Here is a 21134-nt window from a genome sequence, read left to right on the forward strand (position 1 = left end):
AGAATTCCCCAGTCAGCATGGAGTGTATAAATCGTGGATTGTAGCCTAGGAATATGTCATCATTTCTCAACTGTGATATTTTCCCCCCAAGTAAACTTATTTGAGTTCCACATTGTTTAAGCCAAATCCATGGTTAGCACATGTGAATCCTCTTTTTGTCTTTTTCAATCAACCATGGCTGAGCCTTGGGTATGAACTCCTCTGCTAAGGGCTCAGTGTTCACAGGTAATGCGTGATCCAATGATCTGAGCCTGAAGGAACATAACACTGAGGCCAGGCATTGGATTGTTAATGAATCTAAGCTAAAATAGTACTAATGGTGGTGTCCACACCTCAATTCTGTCAGGCTCTATGTTAAAAAGAAAAGGGGGAAAAAAAAGGGAAATATTTTGACTCAGACTTCCAGCCCTGCAGACTGATGGGAGTGCCACGCCAAGTACAGACCCTATTTTATTACTGGAATTTGGCAGGAGCGAAACAGTTAAATTATACCCTTAGGAGAAGCAGATTTAACAGCCACAATTCCCTGGCTGGTAGCCCAGAGTGCCTTCCTGAAGCTAAGCTGGTGGGCGCTGCCTAGACTGACAGGATTGTTGGCAGGCACCGAGGACTCCATATTTCTGGCTAGGCGTGTGACAGCAATGAGGCCTTGAAATGTAAGTTTAGTTTAGATTCATAGTGCTGGAAGCTGTGTGACGTGGCATTTTCCCTCTTTCCCATACAGGTTAAATTAAAATCACTTAGCAGATAAAAATCAAGAAAGATAGCGATAAATAATTTGGTTACAGCCCATCCCAAGAGAGAGAGGGAGGGAGAGAGAGAGAGAGGCAGAGGGTGGGGGAGGGAGGGAGAGGCAGGGAGAGAGGGAGGGAGGAGAGAGGGAGAGAGGAAGGGAGGGAGAGGGAGAGAGGAAGGGAGGGGAGAGAGAGGGAGAGAGAAAGGGAGGGAGGGAGAGGAGAGAGACAGAGGGAGAGGGGAGAGGGATGGAGAAGGAGGGAGAGAGGGAGAAGGAGGGAAAGAAAGAGGGAGGGGAGAGAGAGAGGGAGGGAAAGGTAGAGAGGGAAGGAGGGGAGAGAGGGAGGTAGGGAGAGACTTTGTAGCAGGAAGTTTTAGTCTTGATTTTTTTCAGGCTAGAATCAGAATAACAAAACAGAACAACAGAATAAAGCAGAATAAAAGAATAAACAGAATAGCAGCATAACTGCGACCATAGAGACCTATTCTGCAGAATGAGAAAGGCAACCAAGAAGCCTGTAATCTGACATTAATGTTCCAAGTTCAGTTCTTCCCATACCCCACTCTAGTAGGGAAGGTTTAATTCTTGCAAGCGGAAGAGGGAGCACTTAACCCCCTCTTTACAGGAATTCTAGCACTTCGCTCCTACTTTACTTTACAGGACTTCTACCAGTTCAAAAGGCATTTGGAAGTACTTAGGATGATGTTCAACATGTTGAGGTGGAAGATTTTTGCATTCAGAAAGGCAGCATTTTAATATAACCCTCTTTCCTAATATCCAGTGGTTTGCAGGATTTCAATGAAATTAGGATGATCACTACAGATGTGGTTTCTGAACAGAAGAGCCTTTATCAGAATAAATTTTACAGCATACCCTAATAAAGGACAATTTTTTTTCATGCAGTAAAGCTGAACCGTTTCTATGTATCTTCCAGCCCAACCAGTGGTGGTATTCGACCGGTTCTTCCTGGTTCTGAAGGGCCGGTAGAAGCGATGAGCAGTGGAGACCGAACCAGTTCCCTCCACTGCTCTAGTAGCTCTGCTGTTGGGCCCACCCGCCCGCCTGGGCTCCCATACTCACCTTTATCCACTGAATTTGAAGCGCAGCTGTTTTACGTGGCACAGAATAGTGCCGTGAGGCAGCTGCTGAAGTGACCGGGAGCGTGCAGGCTTGCAGGAGGTGAGGTAGAATGCCTCTGCGCCCGCCAAACCACGCCCACTGAACCGGTGGCAACAATATTTGGATCCCACCACTGAACCCAACATACATAAATGAATATAATAAATAGAACGACAGATATAATTAATTATCTGCCTTTCTGCTTTTCACTTAACTGAGAAAATTATCAGAGTCTATTATGGCTGATGAGGACTGTCTATTCTAAACAGTGATGCCATTTAAAACTTTCATTTTTCTTATGAAACCATACAGTTTTAGAAAATGATCAAGCAGAGATGCCTGAAGAGTATTGTTTTAAAAAATGCAATACATATAAAAACCAGTCACTTTCTCTCAGACTTAGGAGGAAAAGTAAAGGCAAACCACTATGGAAACCCTGCTGAGAAAACTGAAGGGATCTGTCTAGGCAGTTGCCAAGCGTCAATGCTGACCTCAACGGGACAAAAAGAGAGCATCTTGCTGACAGATAGCAAGCTCCCATTTAGCCAGGGTTTTGGAAAGAGCAAGTTTGAAGGAACATGGAAATAAAGCACTTGTTAAGTCTCTTGTAAACATATCCTCTTTCAGTCATGTTTATGCCTCTGCTGAATCATTATGAGAAGCTATGCAATCACATTTAAGTGCCAGTGACTCTAGGGCTGACGGGCAGCTGTCACACACTCTGAATTCGTTCCATACTAAAAGCTGTACAATCACAAGGGGGCATGTCACCCAAGAAATATAATTTCGAATTAATTATGCTTGGTTTTCAGAGATTTCAAACTATATAGATGGTATTGATTGATGGTAGATTAACATCAAATCCTGCTGGGCACAATCCAGCTGCCAGTCCAGGCTGAAGATCTGCCTCACTGGTTTCTTTACTGCCCCATTTATTTTAATGATATTGGGTACTACTATCTTGATTCTGAAAAGGACAGATACCTTGCTCAGGCATTATGAAATGTGAGCGACTGATCATGGAAGTGTTGCCCTTAGCATCCCTTGCTGACATTTTGCGAATAATGTCTTTCTCTTGAAGATATTCACTGCAAATTTTTGCCAAGAGAAACATCTTTGCACAGGAGTATTAAATCCCAAAATTCCCCAGGCAACCATCATTTGAGTGAGAGGAGTGTATGGATTACCCAGAGGGGTGGTGCTTTGGTTTGGTCATCATTAGATCATTTTTATTTATTACTAAGTTCACTATGTTGTTCCAAGTTAAGCAATTCTGAGCAGGTTACACTACAGTATTAAGGTTAAGAATGTACAAAACAGAAGCATAAGCCAAATAATCAAAAATATATCGCATAATACAGCTCCTTAACCACAGACAATGAATGGTCCGTTCTGTCTTCCAAACTTTTCTGAAAGGGCTGGGACCTCACTTAGTACTACGAGCTAGCAAGAGTTCTTGAATTTCCCTTGACTCCTCCCTCAAGGAGAGCATATGGAAATCATTTATGACTAGAATCTGGATTAATAAAGTTAATGGACTTCGACACACCCAGATTAGTCCACCCAGAATGGACTTCAACACACCCCATCCCTTAACTCAAGCACACAAGCAGGATCTACTGTCTGTAGAACTGCACAGACCCAATTTATTATCCCTATCCTTCCCTGCTATGAGATCTTGGCTGATGCAATCCTGATACATGGATAATGTCTTGGTGATACAAACCAGATCTACCCTCCCTTCCACAATCAATCTTATAAATTACAGTCAACTCTGTGAAACTCACAGCTCTCAATAGTGAAGGTGAGTCCCTTATAGCAGGGGTCTTCAAACTTGGCAAGTTTAAGCCTTGTGGACTTCAACTCCCAGAATTCCTCCTCCAGTCATGTTAGCTCAGGAATTCTGGGAGTTGAAGTCCACAAGGCTTAAACTTGCCAGGTTTAAAGACCCTTGCCTTATGGTGTAGCAAATATTTTGTACAAATTTGATGAAACAAGCTCGATTTCTTGCCATTTTGCTTTGCATAAACCTCCTTTAGCAGTTTATGTTTACACAGATAACAAATTTGAATTTTATTTGTAAGGTCAAAAGAAGTTGTTGGGTGTTCATCTCTCCAGATGTGTTTTTGGACGATCCTCAGAACTGCTAGCTGAAAATATTGAGAAGGGAAATGCCACATTGGGGAGGAATAGATCAGGAGAACAGGAGATAGGAAAGAGCTGTATTTGGCATAACAGGAAAATGGTTGAACTTGCAAACAAACTGCAAGACCCTAGCAATCTCTCTGTGCCTTCTAGTAGCTCACTTTCAAGACTTAATCTGGTTGGAAATGAGAAATGTATGTGTAATCTAACATTTACACTATTTAAGCTTTCATTTCCAATTCTTTCTGCATTTTAATCATTTAATAAATGAAGTGACATGTCACAATCTTAGTTTAATGAGCCAACAGAGGAAAATATTTGTACCTCAGGTTGAAATGAGGGGTTCTTGGTACTCCCTGAATTTGGTTGTTTACTTGCAGTCATTTCATTACCCAAAATAGGTAACATAATCAGTTCTGGTAGGGACTGGAATTCTTCACTCCCTACCAGCTCCAATGATGTCTAGTTTGGGTAGTGAAACATCTGCAAGCAAACAATCAACCTCAGAGAGCACCCTCCATTAGAGCCATTCTAATTAAAAGACCCTCAAGATTCTTTACTGCTAGTGCTACAGATGAAAACAGGACTTATTACTATGAAATACACAAGCTACAGAAATATGAAGCTGCAGGGCCATAATGACTGAATTGTAAACCAAGCTTTTTCTAGCAAATAATTCAGACTAAAAGTGCAAGGAACTCAGGATAAATGTTCTAAACCCACTGCTTAATCTCAAACATGTAGATATATCAGTGTACTGCACTAACTTCTAGCTGTTTTTTAAAGGTTGATATTTGATAGCATCTTAGATAACTTGATATCAGACTTTTTAAAAGTTTGTGTTTGTAAAATTAGTCCAAATTTATTTGTCAGGGCAATTCAATAGGCTTTACCTGCATTTGGTTTAGTCAGATTAAGAACAATATCTGAAGAATTCATCATGTTACTTATCTTAATGGCTTGTAGGTGTTCCTTGCCTAAGGGTGTTTTTTCCCCAGGAATACTTCCCTGAAACTAAAAGCTAAAAATTGAATACTTTATTTGTGATGTTGCAGAGAAAAAGAAGAGAAACATCTTGTGTATAAGAATAAACATTACAGGCTTACAGAGTATACAAACATGGTCAATCATACTTTGTTTCAAATCAATACTAAATTTAATGCCACAGAAATAGGGTTCATTATTTCCTCATAATGAAATAATCCCTTTGCAAGTTTGACACTGCACAGAAGCTTGCCAGAATCAAGATTTATCCAGATGTTCATGGACTGAATCTGAACTTCAAATTAGATTTATGTAGCCACCATCGCGTTACTGAAACACACAATAAATTACGCTTACAGCTTTACATATAAGGAAAAATTGACACAAGAGTCTAAGTTGGATCCAGACATATATCATGCTTATGGATCATCAAAATTAATGGGACTTAGGTTAATCACACATATTCTAAGTCTGGAGCACTAAATGTTATATTTGATATATACTCCATTGCAATGCTATTTTAAACCATTCCCAGAAAGTAATGCTTATCTGCTCCTTTGTAGATTCCTTTCTAAAATGTTATTTGTTCCTTATCCTCCTTTTCCCTACAAATAACAACTAGAAAGTTACTTGACTCTGTGTGCCACACAGTTGTGGTACTGTTAGTGCCAAAAGACATAATAAAGATTGATCCTGAGGGAGAAGATTTAATGGCCAAGTTATTATTCTATTACCATGATCTTATTGGATTTCAACTCCCATGAGATGAAAGCTGCTAGTTGTGATGGGACATCATTTTGATTTAATTAGAGCCTTTAATATACAGGGGAATCTGCAACATAGGTACCCTATTTTTATGTACAGATCAGCCCCTATTTTATGACACTTTAAAATGTACAATCAAAAATCTTTATTGTCTGCACAGAACAGTTTTAGTCATGAAAATGGGATGAAAAGAGTCTATGGATTTATTTATTTTTCTTAAAGGCATTTTGCTTGTTTGCTGTCTGTGCAATGCAAACATTTCCCATAGTAATTCATAAAGCAAAATGCTCCATCCAGTTATCTACTTCAGATGGCAAAAGAGAGAATAAGGAGCCAGTCCATTGCTACACATTTATTCTGAAGCTTTAAGTGTTTATAACAAAAGATGATTTATGTTTTCCACATTATTACAAATCAAGGTGTTTTTAGTTTCTACTATTATAAAAGTAAAATATGTTCTGAGTCATTTTAAAAAGCAGGCCAATATTTTGATACATAAACTGTACATGAACAACAAAAAACAAGGCACTATACATTTTTGGGATATAAATTTGGATTCAGTGAGTTTCTCTAGAAATGCATCTGATAATTCTTTGTTCAGTTTAGCAGCTGAAAACAGCTTTGAGAACAATACTTTTGCAATTAAAAAAAATTCAGAATAAGGAAGGGAGAAAGCTGAAAATCAGCCATAGTCGAAGATAAAATAATAAGTCTAGCTACTTTCCTGGAACTTCCTTTACAAAAGTGTTGAAAATGAATAATACAAACTGCATTGTTAAATACATCCTTCTCCTATGCGTTTACATAAATATGAATCCTTTTGAAAATCCACAGCTTGAACAAAATAAAACTTTACAAAAAGAGCATTTTCAAAACTCAAATGACACGTAGTGTGAGTAGCCAAAGGATCAGCAATCAGAAAAGTTCCTGCTCAGAGTACAAAGAACATAATCTCTAAACGTGGCCTATACTTTGGAATTGTTGCCCAACAAAATGTCTTCCAAAGATGCTTGTCGCACATTTACATTATGATATGACTTCAGAACATATAGCAGAGCCTAGTAACTTCAGACAGAATCTTGCTTTTGAGGGTGAAAACAGGCATGCTACGTTGGCCAAGAGATGCAGAAAATGTCAACGGACATGTTCCACTCCAACTCCAGCCCATGATTCAATTCTGGCCCTTTCAGAAAAGCCCTTTTGCCTTTTTGAGGTTCACCTGCTTCCAGGAAGGCAGTGCGTTGTACTCTTCTCTAGTTAATTGCAATGCAGCCTGAACATGATTAAAATGAAAGAATTAAAAATGTACACAAACATACAAAAGGAATACAAAACAGAGAGATAACAGTGCGTTATTTCTTCTAGCTTACCTCAAAGTCCTCATTTGAAAGGTAGATTTCAAGATTAAGTGGATCCACTCCCTCAGGGAGAGGCCTTGCTAAGAGATCAGCAAGTGGATAAAACTTTTGGCACAGCTTGGCCAGCACGTCTTCTACCAGGATGATCTGATTAGAAGCTTCAGCATCCTGAGGAAGAACCAGAGGTCACAGAACAAAATAATCCAAATAGAAACAATAGACAAAAATAATCTGAACCAGTACCATATGGAGTTCGAATTCTTCAGGGAAGCAAAGCTATGGGTTATCACCCTCAATTCAGCCAAGTAATCTCTACAGAGAAATCAAGTTTATTTGTTTATTTAATTGCTTGCTTATTTAAGAATAGAATAGAACAGCAGAGTTGGAAGGGACCTTTGGAGGTCTTTTAATCCAAGGCACAGAGCCATTCCAAATCCTATCCTATTCAATGTATTTATAAATACCTGGATTGGCAAATTAGAAGAAATACTTATCAAATTTGCAAAAGACACCTGAATACAAAAGACTGAGAACATTACAGCTATACTGTACAATAAGCAGAAAGTAGCAATGTGAATTTCAATAGAAACAAATGCATAATCCTATATTTGGATCAGAAAAACCAGAAACATAAATATAAGACTGGGAAGCAGGGATGGGATTCTACCAGTTCGGACTGGTTCTATAGAACCGGTTGTTATGATACTGCGCAGTTTGGAGAACCAGCAAATTGTGCCCTGGCTGGCCCCTCCCCTCTCCACCCATCCCTCTCCTCCCCGCCCAGTCAGTCCTTATCGCGCATGAGCAACGTTGTGCACATGCCCAACATCGCTGACTGGGTTCTTCCCTGCCCAGTCACTCCTTAAGGTATTTCTTTTCCCCCACCCCTCCCAACCATCAGCTGTTCCTATGATCAGCTGTTCTGGGATTCCCCAGCTGTCTTATTGCTTCACCCAGGAGGCTTCCCCGAGGCCCAGGAAGGCAAAAAATAGAGGGGGGGGGATACAGCTCCCCCTATGTTTTGCTTTCCTGGGCTCCAAGGAAATTTCCTGGGAGCAAAAACACCCCCCAAAGCTTCCCTAAGACCCAGAAGGCCCCAAATTGGAGGGTGGGGAGGTGCTGTGCACCCCTTCCAAGCTGTTCTTTTTTCTTTCCTGAGCCCTAGGGGAGCCTTCTGGGAGCAAAAATGTCCCCCCCCCGAGGCAGGGAGTTGTTAAGAGATGGTCTCCAAGAATTTTTACATTTTATGATTCTATTAAAATAATCCAATATCATATTCTCTTTAATTGGCTCAGTCTTAAGTTTCATACTTTATTTACAAATTAATATTCTCCCATTGTTACCTTAAATTTGTATTTCAGCCTTCATAGTTCTAAATAAAGCTCTCTATTATATTACAAAGGAAAAGGTGCAACTATCACAAACTCCAGCTTTTCACAAACAAGAAATCCATTTCCTGAGAAAGATAAGGAGTAACTCCTGGCCCGCTATCTAACAGTTTTTAGTTCATTGTTGCCTTAGCACTAATATATTTCCTTGGGCCTTGAAAAAATAATGAATAGGTAATAAAACCCCAGTTAGAATTCATCCCCTCCCTATTGTTTTAAACTCACTGCCCTGAAAAGATTCAATCACCCTATCCAGGTTAACTCCCTGGATTTTTATGCCTCCTACTATGAAGCTCCAGCATATCCAAATGCAGACAGAAAACTGACGAAAAAAATTGATTTACCATTTCGGTGATTTCAGCAATGTCATCTCTGTGTTCCCAGCTGGGAAACATATTAGTAAATGTCAAAGGCTCAAGACCAGCATGGATCAGATAAGATTTAGGAGGCTTCTTCATGTTCTTTCCTATACATTAAGAAAAAGTGTTACTCACAAAATAAATTATTGCTGATATTCCCTTTTTACTGTTCTGAATTATTTATGAGCAAACCCAAGACCAAACCCTTTATATTGCAGTAGACATTTCAAACATAATGATTTTAATGTATATAATACTAAAGAGACTGAAACCAAATTATTTTCTGGACAGTGGGAAGCTGCTTGACTGCTTCAAAAATGTGTTCCCAACTTCCCTGAGTATTCGGTACATAAGGAACATTAATAAATTATTTTATGTGGGGCATCGTGGGTGTGGATTCCTTTTCCAGATAGATCTAACCAGCTTTCTTTTCCTGCTTTTGGATGAGGTGAGGTTATTTTGGTTTTTTTTTTCTGTTTTGAATTTTTCATTATTACAGTTTGTGGCACATTTAGCTGGGAGTTTAGACTGGACTTGGCATTTTTATCCACTTATCAACTCCTTCCCAAAAACATGGGATAGGCAGATATTATTTTTTGATGGTATTAATTGCAACATGTAGGCAATCACCATCATCATTATTATTTAAGATTTAATCTTCAATTTGATTCACAGTCTGGGATTGGTAAAAACTTAAGAGATTAAATCCTAACCAAGGACCTAAGAGCTGCTAAAGTAACAGCTTTATATAGGCAGTTCCGAGTAAGGTGTTTTTTTTTTTTTGCCATGTCAGAATATTCAGGTCTGATAAATTCAAAATTTCCATGTATCTAGGCAGCCATTTGGGCTCCTGTTACTATTGGTACAACCATTGATTTCTTCCTCCACAATCACCCAACTTCCATTTGCAAATCACAGTATTCCATTATTTTTTTCTAGTTGTTACTCTTCAATTCATGCATTACCTAGTACTGCAATATCAATGAACCAGACTTTTTTCTTTTTCACAACAGTAATGTCTGTTTGGATTAGAAAGTTTAAAAAAATCTTGATGTGTTCATTTTCAAGAACTTTGTTAGTCTGGGGTTCCCCGTACTTTTTCCTGCATTCAAACCCAAACTTCTGGCAAAGCTTCCAATGTATGATTTTAGCAACTCAATCATGACATTGTAGATAATCAGTTTGTGCGATTCTGCTGTATTGTTGTTGCTGTTATTATTGTTTACTTTTATTCATTAAACATGAAACTCAGTCAACAGAACATTTCAAAATGTATCACAAATATTATTGACTGGTACTGATGGTTGATACGGGCTGCTGCCAGCATCTTAGGTATCGACCAAGTATCTCCTTAAAATGTATGATGTTCCAAGTAGCGCAAGTTTTTTTTTTTTTGCAGTTCTGCTGGTATTATTGCAAAAATTATTATTATTATTGTTGTTGTTGTTGTTATTGTTGTTGTTGTTGTTATTGTTGTTATTATTGTTATTGTTATTATTGTTATTATTATTAAACGTTTGTTCATTAAATATGAAACTCTGTCAACTGAACATTTAAAAATGTATCAAAAATATCATAGACTGAAATTCTTTGGGGAATTTCAATACATGAGGAACTGAGATGCTTGGAAGAAAAATGAAATATAAATGTAATAAATGTGATTCTATGGCACGATATAAATAAAATGCTGTAATTTATTATACTCTGTTACAGGCCAATATTTAACACATTTGGTCCAGATGTCTTTCCCTTATATCAGGGGTGTCAAATTGGCGGCCCATGGGCCAGATGTGTCACGCACAGGCCATACCTATCCCAGCTTCGCAAAAGGGAAAAATGTCACAAAACGTCACGTGACAGCAACATGGTGCGGCGAGTTTGACACCCCTGCCTTATATCATAATAGAAAATTTTCGGAGCAACATATAATACTAAAATGTTCTATATTCATCAGGAAAGATGGGCAATGGGTTTTTCTGTTTTTTTTCTAGATATGATAATACTTGAAGAATTATTATTTTGTTGTAAAAATGTTATTGTGGAATTTGTTAGGGATTTTGTTAAATATGAAATGTCAAATTACATATTGTGTATGTAGCAGTTACTTACTAACAATTCATTTGAATTTGCATTTACTTTTTTTGTTTAATTAAAAGTAACCTGGTTTTCACATATAGCAAAGGGAGGTGCTTGAACCTGGTAGGGAATACTCTATAACTCCCTTATGTTTTCTATTCTGATATGCAGTTCTGCTAAAATTCATCTTCATGTTCAGGACAACACAATTTTTTGAAAATAATGAAAAAAAAAACAATGCTTATCTGCATAATTCAGTCTTGATTATTAGTCTCAAAAAAATATTAAGAGGATGTGAAATTTCCACCATGCAAGGGTTCTAGAATATGCTAGAATAAACCTTCATAGAAAGAAATGTCAAGAATTCTGGGCTATTCTTAATCCTGCCAATGTCCTAGGAAGATTACCAAAAGGTTATTGGAATAGTTAGGACTATCCACATGGATACAAATCTTCAGAAGAATATTCTAGTCCAACTTACACAGCAATCTAAATCTGGTTCTTTGCTGAGTATACTATACCTCTGGTCTTGTGTCCTCTAATATACATATACCATCCTCAGAACTCCCAGCCTTAATATTTTAAGATTGGGAATTAAGGAGATTAAGCTGCCACACACTTAGTCACATTGTTTCATTGTGTATTCTCCCCATTCCTGTTCCACGTCATTAGCAAAATCACCTTGATAATATCATGTTTGGCTGCATATTTTCCCTCTTCTTGGGCTGCATCAGCACCACTTCGAACATACCTGTATTTATTATTACCTTTACAGTACTGTAGAACAGTCTCCATGGCACATTTTCTGTCTGAAGCCCACCGAATTCGGGCAGATCCTGCAATGTTTTCCACCGGCCACCAGCCTTGCCAGAGATATACTTCATGGTGGTTGTCAACAAGGAAAAGAACTGCACAGATTAAATCAATGTTATTTTTCAAAGGGAACAGGCATTCCAAAGACTACACATATAGATTTCTGATGACCTAAACCAAGATAGATATACACCTAGTCTGAACATTCTAGGTATCTGAAAACTTGGAACATATTGGAAATAATATCAAGTGTGGTTCTGTAGCAATAGGAAAGGGGTTGAGAAGATGAAGAGCTTCTCCACCTCGACTTACATAGCATGGACACTTTTTGTTATTTTATAAACTGCTATCCTTGCCTGGCAAATCAGGTGCAGGAAATTTGTTGCCTTTCCTTAAGTGGCCTAGTGATATCTCCTCGGATGTCTCAGAAGAAATTCTTATTTGTTTAGAGAACTGTCATTTTGCCTCTTGCTGTAACTTTCAGTTCCCCATATGGTTATGGTAATGAAAATTATAAATCATTCAAAAATATTGTATGGTTCAAAGGCAATGAAAATAATGCTTGGCACACTATTGCACATGTACTTTCACTGTTTTCACATCTAAACAAAAGCATCTTTCTAGAGACAAAGTTTTTCAGATGTTTATAACATATATAATTTCATGTGATTATTAATCCTGCATCAGAGGTGGGGAACTATGGGCCTTTTATGACTTGTGGACTTCAACTCCCAGAGTTCCTGAGCTAGCATGAAATCCACAGGTCATAAAAGGTCATAGTTCCTCACTCCTGTGTTAACTTACCTGGCTGTGGGGCTGTATAGAGGTCTTCCTGAAGGAAGGGCATGGAATTAACCACAGAGGGGTCCCTTGATGGATAAATATACTCAGTGGCTGAGAATTCTCCTAATGAACTTCCAAAGATAAACAGGCGAGGTGTAAAATTAAACTTTCCAGGATCTTTAAAAAGAAAAATAAGATGTTTAAATCAGAAAAGTACATACAATTTGGATGTTACTTTTTTTCCCTGCCCAAATCTTATAAGGATGAAGAATAGCAATAGGTGAACAATAGGATTGGTAATGTAGATGTAAACTCTTGGAAACATAATCTGACTGCCTTACTTTCATCGTACTTCTGGCAAGGAGTAGATTTTTAAATAACTTAATATGGATAGAATAAATTTGTTTACTTTCTTTTATAAAACAGAGCAACTGATTCATATTAGTTTTCACTTTTTTTGCAAAAAAAACCCTTATGAAAATTTATTTATATTTTTGTACATAAATTTTTGCACCTACGGATTTTATAGGTTCTCCTTCCTAATGTACTTATTTTATTCTAATACAGTGGTGTCAAACTGGTGGCCCCAGGCCTGATTTGTCACGTGCAAGTCACCCTCCGTGAATGGGAAAAACGTCACGAAACATTACAAGGTGATGTGGCAAGTTTGACACCTGTGTTCTAATACATTCATTTTTGTATGCAGAATTTTCAGATCAAGATACTGCTTGTGTTCAGTTAAAACATTTACGTAGAAATATGATCCAGTACATTTTGATTACATTCTTGAGTTTTTGACAGACACTGATTTTAAAAAAGGTTAATAAGATTTAAAAGATCTTGGCCATCTTAAACATCCTACCTTGCAACATGCAGTCATATGCTTTTCGGTCTCTTCTTCCTAAGGCATCCCAGAATCCCACTGGCTCTGTTCCTTCATCGTGTTCATGTATTGTCACTTTGCTACTACTGTGCAGTCCTGCTTCCAAAGGACATCTACAATGCAATTATCAGTCCGTTAGATTCAGAATTGGTAATCTAGCATAATTCATACCAAGAACCAATCAAACTCCCACTCCTTTATCCTCAAAATATCCACTATTGACCCCACTCCATTCCTAAGAGGTCTATAAGGGCGTGCATAAGCGCACAATCGGCCTACCATCCCTGTCCTATTGTCAACAATTATTAGTTCCTATTTCTTGTAGTTAAACTTAGGTTTATTGTTATTTCTATTGTATTGCAAGCTTTTGATAAAATAAATAAATAAATAAAATAAAATAAATTTCGAGAGAAATCTAAGTTGGAATTCAGGGAAAAGCTCTTGCCCAGCTTCATCATCTCTCTTATCTCTTTTCATATGCACCCTTTTGCAAATGAAGCTCACTTAACCACATATGCTCAGTGGTGGTATTCAGCCGGTTTGCAACGGATCCGGTGAACCGGTAGCAAGAATTTGGTGTGGGTCGTTGAACCGGTAGTAAGTTCTGGCTGGCCACATCCCCCACCTGGTCGCCCTCCCGCCCGATGCTTGCTCACCCCGCCCGCCTGCCTGACATTCGCCTAAGGTATTTCTTTTTTTTTTTCCCCCTCCCGATAATCAGCTTTAGATAAGATCAGCTGTGCCGAGATTTCCCTTGCTGAGGCCCAGGAAGGCAAAAAATGGAGGGAGGAGCTCAGTTCCTCCCTCCATTTTTTGCCTTCCAGAGCCCCAAAAGAGCCTTAGGGGAGCAAAAACGCCCCCCCCCTGAGGCTTCTCTGAGGCTAGGATCTCCCAAAATGGAGCTTGGAGGGGTGCTGCATGCCCCTCCCATGCTCTGTTCCTTTTCTTCCTGAGCCCCAGAAGAGCCTTAGGGGAGCAAAAACGCCCCCCCCCCGCCCGAGGCTCCTCTGTGGCTAAGAAGCTCCCAAGAAACGGGTGGGGGCTGCAAAAAAAGCCACACCCACACAGTCACATGGCCACACCCACCAAGCCACGCCCACAGAACCCGTAATAAAAGTTTCTGAATACCACCACTGCATATGCTGTATTGGTTTTCCAATTTAAGGACAAAAATGCATTCCTTCCGAATCATTCCCAAGGTCCAGCATTTAATCTAAAGCATTCAATCAGATGCTGCTGCAGAGCCCTCTAATATATTGTGAATACCAATCTTCTTTTATAATGCTGTACTAACACCGAATATAGAACTCCCTTAAAATCCTCACAACTATTAAATGTTAATAGACAGTCTTTGAAAGTTGGGTATAATTTGTTGTTAGCCCATTTGTAACTAAAGCAGAATTTGTTGCAGTCAGTAAATGTTATAAATTAATTATTCATTGTATAAAGAAAATACATTTTTATCCATTTAAAATCTATTGCTAATTAATTACACTGGATAAATTTGTTTCAACATTAGGAAACATAGAGAAAAACTTCACAAGTCATCTTCTCCACACCATTAGTAATAGACAACTACAGAGCTGAAAAGCTTTAAAACTTAAAGAACAGTGCACTACAATTTGGAATATCAAGGCTCTAATCCTACTTTAGCTGATGAGAAGATCTTAAGGAAGTTAAGGCTATGACCCATTTCATTAGATTGTTGAAAAGCTAAATGGAACATTAAATTCACATACAGTATAACCATCTTGAATTCCTTGGAGCAATGGCAATGAATAAAAATGACACAGAATAGTTTATTGACTTTGCTTTTTAATTTTAATTATGTATGTATATGAAGTCATATCTGTATGATGAAGTGGAAAAACATTTGGAACCAGTTTAGAAATATCTTACATAAGTAGCATAATTTTAAATATTACCCTAGTGCATGATCATTTTTCATCCCCTGCTAGAGTTGGCAAGTACTAGTTCTACAAAACCAAACACAGAGCAATGGTTCTTCTACTTACTGTTCTTTTATTTTGTTGGCTGCTGTTCTTCCTACTTCCTTGGTATGTGGCTGGGCTTTGCAGCCATGCCACAAATAAATAAGGGCTTTGTTGATATTGAGAACAATCATTGAAGTCCTAGATCTCAGGCTGCTACAGTGGCAGGCTACTTCAAGCAAGTTTCCTTCAACAGGAACTTCTCCTCGAACACAATACAATCGCCAATCACCTGCAGCAGGCATTAAAGACACAGATCTATTATTCACCTGTCAAGTTGGTTTATAAATTAATCTACAAATGTCACCTAGACAAACTAAAATCAATGGGAACTGTTTATATAATGAATCTTCATTTTTTCCTTGCTTTGCACTTGATTGTAGATGTGCCAATTCCACAATGATGATCTCCTATCTGAACAAACTATCAGGATTCTCATAATAGAGGTTAAAATACAGTGTTACCTTATACTGACTCAAGCATGGGCTTACCTTTGTCAGAACTATTTACCAACTGACTGACAGTGGTATATTCACATTTTTATAAGGGAGCTTTCCTTATTTATTAATTAAATTTATATCAGGGGACTCTAGACAGCTTACAGCAAGCTAAATAGCAATATCAAAACAATAAAACAATAAATATTGCCATTAAATAGCCAAGAAAGCAGCAATATACAGTGGGGCGGAGGTGGAGTCTTCATTTAATCCACTCACCACTTCCTGTCTGAAATGCCTCAATGGATCCCAAGGCCAATTGGCAGGACCAGGTTTTCATGTTCATCTTGAAGGCCAAGAGTGTGTGTGAAGATATCTCATCTTTAGTGGCACAATGTACTAGTGCGCAGGAGCCACAGCAGAAAAGATCCTTCTCCTTGACCCCACCAGCTGGAATTCCATGATTGATGGGGTCTACAATCTGCCCTTTCTATTAATGTGGGAGGGGTGGATCAAACCCACTGAAGTGAGATGGTTCCTCAATTAACCTGGATCCATGCCATAAAGGGCTTTGAAAAAGATAATACCTTGAACCAGACCCAGAAACAAATTTGCCACCATAGAGGCTCCCAGAATTGTCCGCACTGCTGCATTCTATGCTAACTAAAAGTTCCAAATACCCTTCTAGGGTAGCCCCATGTAGAATTAGTTGAGATGACCAAGGCTTGAGCTTTTCCTTGCTTTGAAGTTGGGCTATTTTTGGCTGAAAAGAATAACTATACCATCAATCTACATTTTCATTTTTTTCTTCTTCATCCCACCCGACCCTTTATTGCTGTGGTTGGTAAGTTAAAAAGGCAACTTTTCACATATGCTCAAATGTACCGGATTTGCCTAACATTATTTTGTTTCCAGGACTAACCCTTAATTTTACACATAGTCCTTGTTTAGCGACTGGTTTATACAGCAACTGTTCACCATTTAGATGGTGATTAAAAAATAACTTTATGATCAGTCTTCAAATTTACTACCTTTGCAGGTCTGTAAAAGAAGGCTGAAGTAAAATAGTAAGAACTGCCCCAATTTAGCGACTGCTTCACTTAGTGACTATATTGCTGGTTTCAATTGTGATTGCAAAATGAGGACCATCTGTACTAGTTATTGAAGTAGCGTTTAAACTAAATAAAATAGCAAAAGGATTACATTTAAGGTTATTTGTCACACAAGTTCATTCTCCTGTCCCTTCAAATTTCAGCAAAACTATTGCAACAAGAAGCTATTTTTACTTTGTGTATTTTCTTCTTCCTCTTCCCTTCTTCCTGTATGAACAATCATTCCACCTTGAAAACACTGAAGAAAGTATGGAGGCTCTTTTCCTTGAAGAACTTGTACCTGAAAAAAATGGTAATTAAAAATCACAACAAATTAACATTTGTGCAAGACCACAGTAAAATTGGCTTGAAGGCAATATGCGGACTTTCCTATATATGGGCTTTGCACAAAATGTCTGAACTAAGAAAAATTAGTAAAAAACCAGGCCTTATTTGTGGCAGTCCCAGTAGGTTAGAACACTAATACTAATCCCATTAAATCCATCATATACTACTTTGGCAGGCCACATTATCCAATATAGTATTGATTGTATATTAATAAGGAACAAGTTAATTTTCATGCATTGTTTACATAACTTTTAGATCTGCCCAATTTCTGAGCAGTTATATCAGACTCCCTTGAAAAAGTTTCCTTCTAGTGAGAACCTGTCGCAAAGCAGGACAGAAGTGCTGGCAAATACTTGGCTTTTATAATTGTTCCCTGGCAACAGTGTTGTTCCCACAAAACTATTCTGCACAGAAAGTTGCCTTTTGCCAACCCGAATGATCAGTTTATTTAGATATTGTTTATAATAAATGGGATGACAGTGATCCTCTACAGATTCATTGTTCCTAGCCTTACTGGGAGGTTGGCAACTGAATCTATGTTCTTCAGTACAGAAAATAAGTGTCATTGATCTGTTGTCCAAACTACAGCACAATACCATATGCAACCGGTATGAAAATCCATATATTCAGTGAATTAAGACTGCCAAGCTTAGAGCAGCCCTTGTAGAGAATTCATCTACAGTTTTATCAAGCCATGGGATTATTCTTACTATTTAATATCATCTGCTCTGAAAATGTAATGTATTAAGTACAATAAACTATCTGCTGAAATTTTGGGAGGGATTGTAAGTACTTTTGAGGGAAATTACTGTTGTAGTTTCAAGCAATAGCTAAGTGATTGCTGATAAAGTGAGGACAACCTGTACTTGCAATTATTTCAATAGCTTAGCTCTTGTTTAAAATATAAAAAGAACATTACTAGCCGACACAGTCTACATGAGAACATGTCACCCAGTTTGTCCATAAACTTTCTTATTTTGTATTTTAAAGGGGGTTAACCATTTTTTAGAGCTTTTACTACAATATAATCTCAAAACAATAGGAAATCTGCTAATGTTTTGCAGTTGGTGTTAGAAGGATTTGGTGGCCTTTATGGCTCAGAGATTTCAGACTGTCCATCCTTGGCCAAAGTAAATTGTATGTTTTCCTTTGGGTGGTGGTGGTGTCAGAATATAAAAGAAATTCTACTGGAGTTAAAACAAGCCTCTTCTTGTTTAAGATCTTACAGATTAGGAGGAAGTTAAACGTAATTTAATCTATTATATACCACTAATTTTAATATTGATCATTAACCATTATTTACTACGTGTTTCATTTCAGGATTGTTTTATTACATTTCTGTAAGTTGCCCTGTGCTATTAAAGACATGGAAGCTTATACATGTTAGACACGGGTGTCAAACTAGCTGCGTCACATTGTCATCATGTGACATTTTACAATGTTTTTCCCATTCATGGAGCTGGGGTGGGTGTGGCCTGTGCATGATACATCTGGACTGTAGGCCGCCAGTTTGACATCCATAAGTTAGGTGGATTGGCAATATGCTCTGTTTGAAAGAGTGAAGCTAGAGACCCCAGACTCACAAAACCTATTATTCTGCCTATTCTCTGCTTTCTTCACCTGAGCTCCTCTCTCTTCATCAAGCTCCACAGTCATCAATGCAGAAGTCCCCTTCTCACTGACAGTAGAATGTCTCCCTTGCCAAAAGAAGTACACACATTTCTCTTTGCCAACGACCCTCGTCTGTAAGTCCCCCTTTTGTCTGCTTCCAACTGCAAGATCAAAACAAAGAGGTCATAACTTGGAAAGCATATATCCATCCAGCTTAGAACTTGTTTACAAAGCTGCACTAAGAAACATTATATGTAAGCAATTCAATATGCTGTTCAAAAGTACCAGGAGATAAATATTCAGACAGACCAATATCTTCAGGAGGCTGATCAGTATGATTGCGGTACTTTGCAGGCCCATTATGTCTTATTAAAATGTGTGTATGTTTTTATGTATAGATTTATATTAATAGGAGCATATATGTCACACACACAAATGTATATGACTTCAGATAGAGAAACATACACTCATCACTTGTTTTCTGTTTTCAGAAACAAAGCACTTTCTATAAATTAACATGGTAAACTCCATAATCAACTCCCGATGGCCTTGAATAGCTACATTTAATGTGAGATACAGGGAATGCTTATTAAATTATATCATTTATAGAAGTTTAAATCATAACAGAAGATGGAGATATTTCACTGACCTGAAGTGCTCACTAGGTATTTCCACTTGACAACGTATGTGTCACCTTCATGAAATTGCCCAATACTTTGTTTAGGAAGCCTGCTATAATCAAATTCCAGGATGTGCCAGACGTCCACAGAGATAGTGATAATTTCAAATTGTCTCCCATCTTCTCCTTCAATGAATCCATAGCCGCGGCCAATATTTATCCCATCTAAGACAGTGCCGACAGTTGCCTGGGGAACGGGGACCATGAGCAGGACATCATATGGCTTTGTGTCAGATCTAGTTTCTTCCTGTAACAAGACACAAAGTTATTTAGTCTTAGACAGCAAGGCAAAATGTCCATTGTTCTTATCACAATAAAAAGCCAAAAGTCTTATTATCGTGCTAATGCATAGACAGCTTTTATCAACAATTCACTCATGCTGCTCTCCAAAAACTGCATTTCCAAAGAACTGAAAGTAATTCAATTACTTTCTGAGTTTACCTGAGATACTAGGACTTGGATTTTTAATGATAAACTATCTCATAAATGAAGATGTCATTTATTTTTATAATGTATCACCACCACCACCAATCTATTATATACTTATAGGGACGTGGTGGCTCAGTGGCTAAGACATTGAGCTTGTCTATCAGAAAGGTCGGCAGTTTGGTGGTTTGAATCCCTTAGTGCCGCTTAATGGAGTGAGCTCCTGTTACTTGTCCCAGATTCTGCCAACCTAGCAGTTCGAAAGCATGTAAAAATGCAATCAGAAAAATAGGGACCACTTTGGTGGGAAGGTAACAGCGTTATGTGTGCCTTCGGCATTTAGTCATGCCAGCAACATGACCACAGAGACATCTTTGGATAGCGCTGGCTCTTTGGCTTTTAGAGCCAGAAATAACTAGCATGTATGTGTGAGGGGAACCATAACCTTTTATTATATACTTACTGTACTCTAGTGACTACTGTGCAGATTTTAGAAAAAGTTTCCTGATTATATGGGTCAACCACTAATTTAGGCTATTTATAAATCTACTTAAAACAACTTCTTTTGCCTAGCTGATTTTTTTTAAAAGCAAGGTACCTTTCATGCCAAAAAATCTGCAATACATTTATCAAGTGAGTCCTAATGTAATAATTATAAACAAGTAAGAAAGTCTGCCACCTTCTGAGTGGATTCAGTGGAATACTTCTCAGCAAGTTTCTTCAATTCAGTCCAATCAAGAAATTTTTCTTTAAATAGTATTGTCTCATTGTGTTCTGTGAGTCTGCCAAAAATGGCCCAGTCTGGTCGTCCTTGTCCTTTTCTGCATGACAAAAGCAAAAGAAAAAGAAAAATAGACAGTACCAACATCATTTAACATTTCATGCTATAAAAGAAAATTCAGCCAACCAAAACTAAATAAATAAATGGTATTGCCAAAATATGTAGCTCATAATTTTGCAGTTATGAGTCTTGATTTTTGAAAATTTCAGGTCAAGATTTCCATCCCCTTCTTCCCCGCAAAAGCCCCTGAAGATATAGAGAAGCCAACAGGGGCCTTGGAAGACTTTGTCCCCATAAATCTGAGTCTGTAGACTCCAATTTTGACCTGGATATCCAAGAACAACTTCAATATCTGAAAAGT

At 38.1% G+C, this 21134-nt stretch overlaps 1 protein-coding gene and 1 long non-coding RNA gene across 2 annotated transcripts in view; one reads left to right on the forward strand and one right to left on the reverse strand.

Annotated features, from left to right (window-relative positions):
• The first annotated feature begins 578 nt into the window (after positions 1–578).
• LOC148123921 (uncharacterized) lies at positions 579–15864 on the forward strand. Its single transcript, XR_015739918.1, has 3 exons — positions 579–656; positions 13094–13179; positions 15784–15864. It is a non-coding gene; the product is annotated as an uncharacterized LOC148123921 (long non-coding RNA).
• Positions 6089–21134, reverse strand: part of SVIL (supervillin) — a 115304-nt gene continuing 100258 nt past the window's right edge. The window contains 11 exon segments of the mRNA XM_026710066.2: positions 6089–7022; positions 7120–7275; positions 8840–8961; positions 11698–11838; positions 12548–12703; positions 13389–13522; positions 15425–15632; positions 17124–17229; positions 18897–19048; positions 19537–19813; positions 20672–20813. Coding sequence (XP_026565851.2) covers positions 6936–7022; positions 7120–7275; positions 8840–8961; positions 11698–11838; positions 12548–12703; positions 13389–13522; positions 15425–15632; positions 17124–17229; positions 18897–19048; positions 19537–19813; positions 20672–20813 — 1681 coding nt within the window. The 3' untranslated portion in view covers positions 6089–6935.

The sequence above is a fragment of the Pseudonaja textilis genome, chromosome Z (assembly GCF_049901715.1).
Source record: "Pseudonaja textilis isolate UNSWEBS1 chromosome Z, rPseTex1.2, whole genome shotgun sequence".
Taxonomy (NCBI): domain Eukaryota; kingdom Metazoa; phylum Chordata; class Lepidosauria; order Squamata; family Elapidae; genus Pseudonaja; species Pseudonaja textilis.